Here is a 9,345-nt window from a genome sequence, read left to right on the forward strand (position 1 = left end):
AAAAACCACCAATAAAGGTTCTCAAAAACGCCTATTCATTCTCCATGACCACAACCCTTGGAATGCCTCCACAGAACTCAAAAAGACACTGGTTTAGCTTCCAATACTTTTTGTCCAACTTAGGTGCCCATACTTGCAAGATAAACATTACATTAAATGTAATAAATGACTAGATACCAAGAGACACATGTTGTCTCTTCCATGCTCCCACTTGGAGAATCCCAAATGTCACTCTTTTTCCACTTCCTTAAGCTATTAAAAATCTTATTCTAGATGTCCATAGGTGGGGTAAACAACATTAAATAATTGTCTTCACAACCCACTTTTATCATTGCTAGTCAAACCCATCACCCCTTAGGAGTGTATTACAAATAATGGTGAGAATTAAATATTACAAATTATTCTCCCAATACATCCTAAGTGCCTTAGAACACTTTCCAGGGATGTTGGAACCAAGTCATAGGATTTACAAGGTAGATGGCATCTTAATCCTAACATTCTCCCACTTGACATCATACATTGTAAATACATCCATAAGAATCACAAACAAGGGAAACCATCCCTTATCCATCCATGTACCTTATGAATCTTCACCATGCTCTCAAGTTCCAAAAAGACACTTTTAAAAGCAACCACAACAACCACCATGAAGCAAAAAACTTCACACATCCTCCAACATGCCACATATGGAAAGAAAAAAGGAATTGTGACATATGGCCCTAATACTCTTGCCATGCAATTTTATTAGAAATTATAAAGTTATGGCCCTTGTAGGTGTTATGGTTATGGTATGACCTCCCTCCATCTAAATTAATATTCTTGTAATCACACCTATTTTAAATAGGTGTCATGATATTGTTAGGAGGGATATACTAATCAAATGAAAGATGGCTATTTTGATTGAAGGAACTTTACCCCTATTGGTTTGTTGGCCTCATCATATTTGGGGCTACTATAGGAACCACAAAATAAATGGGATGGTAGAATAAGGAGATATAGGATAAGATAAAAGAGAAAGAGAAAGGTAAAGGATGTGTGAGCTTACCCAAAAGGATTTTACCTTGATGTTGGGTTTATCAAACTATGTGATGTTCCAAGTTGACTCAACAAAAGTGAATGAGATGGATTTAGGCCAACACATATTCTACACCCTTGTTATTGGCATACACTTAATTACTCTTGCTCTTTTGTAAAATCCAATCAAGTAGTGGATAATCAAATGCATTAGTCTTTGCATGGAAGATTAATCTTGTGGATGATAGAGATATGATGGTATGGAGAGTGTGTTGCATTGGTTGGTTCACTCAAGGAGTACTTGGTTACTATGGAATTTATTTGAGTTGGAATAATTAGGATGTTAGAATGTTCTCTTGCAAATCTTTGAAGTGCTAATATTGTGATTCTAGTCTCAATAAGATGAGTTCTTTTAAGGAGCAAGTTATCTTGCATGAAGCTCTCCTCTTATATGCCTTATCTTATTGGTTTCTTGAATCTCTATCAAAATCTCTACTTGTTCTTGAGTTTTCTCTTTGATCAAATTTTCTTATATGGTGCAACTTTGTTCTAGTTTCTTCTAAAACTACTTCTATCTAGTTTTCTTTAATTTCAAGACAAATCAAGCATGGAAGACCAAGTGAGCAAATAGAAAACTTTAAGAGATTCATTTTAGAGTTTATGGTTGTTTTGCTTGATTCTATTTTGTTTGCTCAATGCTTGATTGTTGGATGCCTTGTGATGGTATCAAGGATAATTACTTTCTTTTTATGTTTTTGTGAGTTGCAATGCTTTATTTAAATGGATTAATCTAATACATACAAAGATAAATATATTTCAACTCCTTTCGTATTTTCTTGAGAATAAAATGTGATCTAATTAGTTACTTGCAAGTTAAACAATTCTATATGATTTGAATGCAATTTAACTAATGTTTTTGAAATTTTCATATTGTTTTGAACTAAGTGTAACAAAAAATGAATTTTGGTTTTAATTTTTGAATTTGTAGAGAAAGAACACAATTAAAGAAATCTTCTAACCTACTAAAGCAATAACAAATCTAATCTTAACTATGAAATAGTAACTAAATGTTACAATTCTCAGGCAATTTTTGGTGATTTAATTATTAATTGATGTTGCTATATAAATGGGAACTTTTGTGAAAGAAATCCACACACACACACAAAAAAAAAAAAACTATCTAAATCTTGAAGAGCTTTTTTAAAGTTGTTGTAAATTGAGTCATCATAGGATTCAACTTATATTTATTGAACCTTCCACTCTCTAGTTGAGCACTTCTTTTTACAAAAGGAAATATCTAAAATGAAGATTGCTTGGCAAGAATGAAAGCTTCTTGGTATTGTATGAGAAGGCTCGAGCCTAGCTATAGGAGATTTGGGAATTGACTTTGTAAAGAGGGTTGTAGACTTATAAAGGTGGATCTTATTCCTAGAGGTAAATGCTAATTGTGGAAGGAAAAGAGAACACACCAACTAGATATGTGACTAGCAAGGATGGAAACAACATGGAAGAAGTTTCTAAAGATGCACAAGGACTTCCATCAAGATTTAAAAAAAATGTCGAAGGGATATTTATCATGCCATTTGGGTCATGAGTTGAATTGCCAAATCATTATCAAACTTTTGTGTCAAACCATACAATTTTGGGCGCTTACAATGTTTTATGCAATTGCGCTTCATTAGTATTTATTTTTTTATAAAGATCAAATAGGTTTTGAGGGGACCCGAAACCTCTTACAACAAGTTTTGAAGGGACCTGAAACCCTCGGATTTTACACAGGTCTGAAACCCAAAACAAAACGTTGCCAAAATATACATCATAGATAATCAGCAGCCCATCCTCAGCCTATCCTCAAAGATTAAACATTGAATACCTACCTGAAAAAGAACGCCAAACTCATTCACTAGAAAACTTAAATAAGCATGAACATAAGGTTTTTCCAGGATCCCTCAACTATAACCATGGGTTTTAGCAAGGCTCTCATAACCTTAACCTTGAGAATGAGCAACATTGAATTCACCAAACCCTTCAAGAACTCCACCTCAATAGAAGAAGAAGGAGAAAAGTCAACATACAACCCAGCCTCATTATCCTTACAGCCAAGAGACAAGTTACCATCAACCCCCAACCAACACCTCTCAATAACACCCGCAACATCCAACTCCACCTCTATAGAAGAAGGGTCATCTCCAGCACACACTATCTCCAACTCAATAGAAGATAGGGCCATCTCTATAGGAAAAACCAGAGAAAACAAAAGACGTTGAGACAAAAATAGGAGGGCCACAACTGAAGTATAAAGATTGGGGAAACCAACTAAAAAGCGCAAAAAACATAGAGACAATCATAACGACCCTCAAGGAAGGCACATCATACAACACCAGGGGAGCAAAAACACTCAGCCATCCCCTCAAAGCAAAGAGACAATAGGTGAGGACAAGAGGACAAGATATTGGCAAGAAAAGACTACACCCTCCAAGAACATAGCAAGAACAATGGGGATCCTGAAATGGGAAGTACTCACGAAAACAAAACAAAACAATCCCCAATGAACTATCACGGAGAACAACAAATCCCCAGGGGTAGCAAGCTCAATCTTCAGGCATAACCCAATAAAACCCCTCACCACAAACCTGCAACAACCAAGCACCAAAGGGGGACGAACAACCCTTGGTCTTTCCATAACCACACCAAAGGAAACAAAATCCACCATTAAGAACAAAAACCCATCAGAAACCACCCATATCTCCAAACAAGTGGCTTCCAATCCAAACACGAAGAGCCCTAAAAAGCGTCAAAGAATGGAGCACACCAGAGAAGGCCTCCATCAAAACCGACACAACACAATCAATCACGGCCACCACAAAGCAGAAGGCCGAAACAGAAAAACTGGACACATAGTCCAAAGCATGTAGCAGAACGATACACTCCATGCACAAAGCTCCAGAGACAGGCCAAAGGAAAAACCCTCCCGAATACAAAGCGCACCAAACAACACCAAAAATGACCCCCCTCACAAACAGAGAAAAAAGGTCTGGAGCAAGGTACAAAACAATCTTACCCATAATCACCATCGTAGTGAAGTCAAGGAAGACCATGGCAAGAAGACTCCATGCAGAGTAAAAAGCACCACCATAGGCATTAGGCAACCAATTCGCACTGAAGCCAAAGTAACTCTCAGAAACATCAGTAGAAATCCGAACCGAACCCCAAGGCAACGAATTGACTGAATGCCGAGAGCCAGGATACGCAACAATGACCTCATCAGCAACATCTTCGCCATCTTCAGAGGCCTCTTCATTTGAAATCCTCACCGCTCCGCTCCTCCCGCTCACCCCTCCGCTCTTTCCGCTCATCTTGCAAATCGCCTCCATTAGTATTTGTTAGGCTTGCAACTGATGCGAAACTATTCAATTCCTTTTTTATCACATGGAATTTAACTTGCATAGACATTTGTTCAATTTGGCATACATGAATCAAGAGTCAATTTGCCCAGTATAAATATAATTGTAAGATGTCTACCATTGTGTTTTTTTTGAAATTCTTATAGCTCTGATCTTTTTAAATCCCTCTTGTTTTAAACATAATGTCCCTCCAAATATTTACAAAATGTCCTATTTGACTGTCTCCCAATACTAACCAACTTCAAATCTTCCTCTCATCAGCATCAATTTATAAATCTCATCATGCACAATTTTGTAACACTATGAATGTATGAATACAATGCAATTGTGATTATATTTTTATATATAGATATTATCCTTTTCTCTCTATCAATTTATAAACCTCATTATATGAATTTTTCAAGTATCATACATGTATGCTTTTTTTATTATTAAAGATAGACAATTTTAAACAAAGACTAGCTCACATATAACTTTAATCAAACATATCGAAATATTTGTGAACCGACAAATCTATTAGTTATCTCATCAACCAAAAGGATATAGAAAAATAAATCTACACATAAAATTACAAACCTAATCTGACATGTGCAATTTAATCTCAATTGGGCAACCTGACACAGACAAAAAATAATATAGAAAAACTATACAAAATTGCAAGGGTTGATTGTGAGCCCTCCTCTCCCATTTTCTGTCGGTCAAGAATCTTTCTATTTACTTGAAGTGTTCCTCAACTTTGGTTTTCCCTCATTCTCCACCTCCTCCTCCAGCTTTTTATTTCATACATATGCAGGTTTCCTGAAAACATTCAATGAAACATTCATGTTAGCATTTAAAAGGCCTTTGCTGGATACCCTAACAGTGTATATAAGGAGTGATCTAAATTGCACTATGATTAGTAAGCCAACAGCATGACATATATTGCCAATCTCAAAATAAAAGTACTTTTGAAAAACTGAAAATAAAATTTTGTCCCTTCACTATTACTGCAGATCTAAAAATAAAACTTTGTCCCTTCACTATTACTGCAGGTCTGTCACAGTTAAAGCTTGTTTTCCAGATTGCTTCGTTTAGTATCATCAATCATCTCTGCAAGAACATTGACCCTGTTTAAAATGATGGAAACGGTTCACATCTCTCACAGTAATTTCTCTTGCTGCAATCTTAAAAATGAATTTTGTTGCAGTGTGACAATCAGCACATACTCTAAGGTTCTTAACAATTTTAATAGTTGTTCCAAGAGGCGTATTTAACAATCCAAATGCAATTGCCAACTTTTCACTATGGTGGCAGAGAAATAATTTTTTTTCCTCCTCTTCCACATCATTAAGTGATCTTCTTGAATCTAGAAAATACCCTGCTGCCTTCATCTAACTATGCAATTTCTCCACCTTTGCATAGATCTCCTGTATTTGTGGGTGTGATCTGTCTCCTACACAAAAAGCGTGTACCATTTTATGGCCTTCGATCCAACTACATCCAGGGATCTTCTGATTCCTCTATCTTTCATCAATCTTCTTACCATTTGAACATCACCTCTCCTGTATTTGTGGGTGTGATCTGTCTCCTACACAAAAAGCATGTACCATTTTATGGCCTTCAATCCAACTACATCCAGGGATCTTCTTGATTCCTCTATCTTTCATCAAACTCCTTACCATTTGAACCTCACCCCACCTGCCCACTTCTGCATAGATGTTTGAGAGAAGAACATAAGTCGCCACATTTTCAGGGTCCAAATCAAAAATTTGTGTTGCTGTAAATACTCCCAAACCTATGCTCATATGTGATCTGCAAGAACCAAGGAAACACATCCACACAACCGCTTCTGGTTTAACCGGCATCTTAATGATAAAATTTAGGGTGTCCTCAAGATAGCCAGCACGGGCAATGAGGTCAACCATGCACACATAATGATCAACTGTAGGAGTAATGTAATGAGGGTTACTCATGTGATTGAAGTATGTACAGCCCTCATTAACTAAACCTGCATGGCTGCATGCATATAGAACACAACTAAAGCTTACAGTGTCAGGATATGTTCCAGAGTGCTTCATCAATTCAAAGATTCTGAGAGCATTGTTGCAAAATCCATTTTGTGCATATCCTGCAATCATGGCATTCCATGAGACCACATTTCTATGAGGCATTTTGTCAAATACTTTACGTGCCTTGTCTATGCTTCCACATTTTGCATACATGTCAACCAGGGCATTCGAAACTTCCGCATCTAACATATTTCCATTTTCAATTATGTTTTGGTGGATGCCCATACCCTGTTTCAGAACTCCCATATTGGCACAGGCTGGAAGGATGCTGGCAAAGGTTGTAGAGTCTGGCTTTACACCTGCCAATTGCATTTGCATGAAAGTTTTTAAAGCCTTTTCAACAAATCCATTATGTGCATATCCTACAATCATTGCAGTCCAGGAGACCACGTCTCGTTGAGGCATTCTGTCAAACAGTTCATACGCTTTGTCTATGCTTCCACATTTTGCATACATGTCTACTAGGGTGCTTGCAACTACAGCATCTGACAAAAATCCACTTTTAATTATACTTTGATGGATGTTCATACCCTGTTCCAAAGCTCCAATTTGAGCACAGGCAGGGAGGATGCTGGCAAAGGTTGAGGAGTCTGGCTTTGCTGTTGCCAGTTGCATTTGCTTATAAAAAATTAAGGCCTTTTCAACAAATCCATTTTGTGCATATCCCGCAATCATGACATTCCATGAGACCACATTTTTTTGAGACATTTTGTCAAACAGCTCATATGCCTTGTCTATGTTTCCGCATTTTGCATACATGTCTACCAGGGCACTTGCAACTACAACATCCGAAAAAAATCCCCCTTCCATTATGCTTCGATGTATATCCATACCCTGTTCCAAATCTCCCATTTTAGCACAAGCTGGGAGGATGCTGGCAAAGGTTGTGGAGTCTGGATTTACACCTGTCAACTGCATTTGTTTGAAAATTTCTAAAGCCTTTTCAACAAATCCATTTTGTGCATATCCTGCAATCATGGCATTCCATGAAACCACATTTCTTTGAGGCATTTTGTTAAATATTTCACGTGCCTTGTCTATGCTTCCACATTTTACATACATATCTACCATAGCACTAGCAACTACAATATTTGACAAAAATCCCCGTTCTGTAATGCTGTGATGGATGTCCGTAATCTGTTCCAAAGTTCCCATTTTGGCAAGGATTGGGAGAGTGCTGGCAAAGGTTGTGGAGTCTGCCTTTACACCTGCCAATTGCATTTGCTTAAAAGTTTCTAAAGCCTTCTCCACAAATCCATTTTGTGCATATCCTACAATCATTGCAGTCCATGAAACCACATCTCTTTGAGGCATTCTGTGAAACACTTCACGTGCCTTGTCTATGCTTCCACATTTTACATACATGTCTACCAGCGCACTTGCAACCGAAACATTTGACAGAAATCCACTTTCAATTGTGCATTGATGGATGTCCATGCCCTGTTCCAAACCTCCAATTTGAGCACAGGCTTGGAGGATGCAGGAAAAGGTTGACGAATCTGGCTTTACACCCGCCAGCTGCATTTGCTTAAACGTTTCTAATGCCTTTTCAATAAATCCGTTTTGTGCATATCCCACAATTATTGTAGTCCATGAAACCACATTTCTTTGTGGCATTTCGTCAAACAGTTCAAGTGCTTTGTCCATGCTTCCACATTTCGCATACATGTCCACCAGGGCACTTGCAACTACAACATCTGACAAAAATCCTCCTTCTCTTATACTCTGATGGATGTCCATACCCTGTTCCAAATCTCCGATTTTAGCAAAGGCTGGAAGTATGCTAGCAAAGGTGAACTGATCGGGTTGGAAACCTGTTCGTTGCATTTGGTGAAACAGTGTGACTGCCTCGTGAGGAAACCCATGTCTTTGGTATGCTGCAATAATCATATTCCATGAGACTTTGTCTCGTTGTTTCATGTGATCAAACACTTTACGAGCATCCATTAAACTTCCGCACTTGACATACATGTTGATAATAAGCTTGCTCTGAAAACTAGTACATGTAGCAAATGTAAATCCCCTGGGAGCGATGGAAGAGTAAACTTCTTTCCCTTGTAAAAGCGCGTTCTTGAGAATGCGGGTCTGAAATAATTGAAGATGTGTAGAGGAGTGTCCATGTGGTTTGTGTGTAGTAAGCAGAATATGTAGCGCCTCCTTCAGCTGGCCCTCTCTGCTTAAAGCTGTCAGATTGAAATGAGAAGTGGATCGCAATGGCATTTTACGACTGTAATTGAAGCATAGAAAATGTGCAGGTTTATTCAGTCTACGTCTACCACAATGGCATTGCCAGTGGAAGGCCTGGGAGCATTTTCAGTGGACACCATCATTGCAGGGCGAACATCTCGAGGGAGGCGTATAATGCATAAATCATTCCTCTGCACTAAGTCGTCCTTGCTGTAATTAACCCTTATTAAAAATTTACAAGGTCGGCTCCAAAACGGTGTTATAAAATGTGTGTTATTGATTTTTACGAAAAATCACAATAGTGTCGTTTTGGAGTCAGAATAGCTGCAGACTATTGACTTTGCTCTTCAAATGAATTCAAGTTGATACCCTTTTAGTTGAGAATAAACTAGATTAACAATTGCACCTTAGTGTGCAATGGATAGACTAGCAATTGCATAATTGCATCTTGGTGTGCAATGGGTATGGAAGAGGTGTGAAAGGTCAATTAGGGAGATTTTGGTATTTTTTTGTATACATTTATGTATGAGAGATTAGTTGCTAGCCTAAGATCCAAGAACAACTAAAACAAAACTTCTAAATTCAGAAGATAATCAAGTTCTATTGTCAACAAGAAATTGTTATGTTTACAATAGCAAGGGAGAGATAGGGATAGAAAGAGGGAGAGATATAGGGGGAAAGAGTGAAAGAGA

At 37.8% G+C, this 9,345-nt stretch overlaps 2 protein-coding genes across 2 annotated transcripts; both read right to left on the bottom strand.

The window, feature by feature from the left end:
- Positions 1–2,692: 2,692 nt before the first annotated feature.
- On the bottom strand, positions 2,693–4,709 carry LOC131079967 (uncharacterized). Its single transcript, XM_059212019.1, has 2 exons — positions 4,076–4,709; positions 2,693–3,246 (listed from the first exon to the last, which is right to left on the bottom strand). Exons 1-2 carry the CDS (start codon positions 4,386–4,388, stop codon positions 2,927–2,929), a joined length of 633 nt encoding a protein of 210 aa, XP_059068002.1. The 5' UTR covers positions 4,389–4,709; the 3' UTR covers positions 2,693–2,926.
- A 179-nt stretch (positions 4,710–4,888) lies between these two features.
- On the bottom strand, positions 4,889–8,903 carry LOC131079966 (pentatricopeptide repeat-containing protein At4g13650-like). The gene is made up of 2 exons (XM_058018005.2): positions 5,426–8,903; positions 4,889–5,216 (listed from the first exon to the last, which is right to left on the bottom strand). The coding sequence occupies exon 1, from the start codon at positions 8,684–8,686 to the stop codon at positions 5,951–5,953; it is 2,736 nt and encodes a 911-aa protein (XP_057873988.1). The 5' UTR covers positions 8,687–8,903; the 3' UTR covers positions 4,889–5,216; positions 5,426–5,950.
- Between the last annotated feature and the right edge of the window lie 442 nt (positions 8,904–9,345).

Source organism: Cryptomeria japonica, chromosome 10 (genome assembly GCF_030272615.1).
Source record: "Cryptomeria japonica chromosome 10, Sugi_1.0, whole genome shotgun sequence".
Lineage (NCBI taxonomy): Eukaryota > Viridiplantae > Streptophyta > Pinopsida > Cupressales > Cupressaceae > Cryptomeria > Cryptomeria japonica.

What these genes read in the sequence shown, in the direction of transcription:
- LOC131079967 (XM_059212019.1), bottom strand. Translation starts at nt 4,388, where the DNA reads ATGGAGGCGATTTGCAAGATGAGCGGAAAGAGCGGAGGGGTGAGCGGG. An exon ending in CACTACGATGGTGATTATGG is followed by an intron (nt 3,247 to 4,075) that starts GTAAGATTGTTT and finishes TTTTTCCTATAG; the next exon opens with AGATGGCCCTATCTTCTATT.
- LOC131079966 (XM_058018005.2), bottom strand. Translation starts at nt 8,686, where the DNA reads ATGCCATTGCGATCCACTTCTCATTTCAATCTGACAGCTTTAAGCAGA.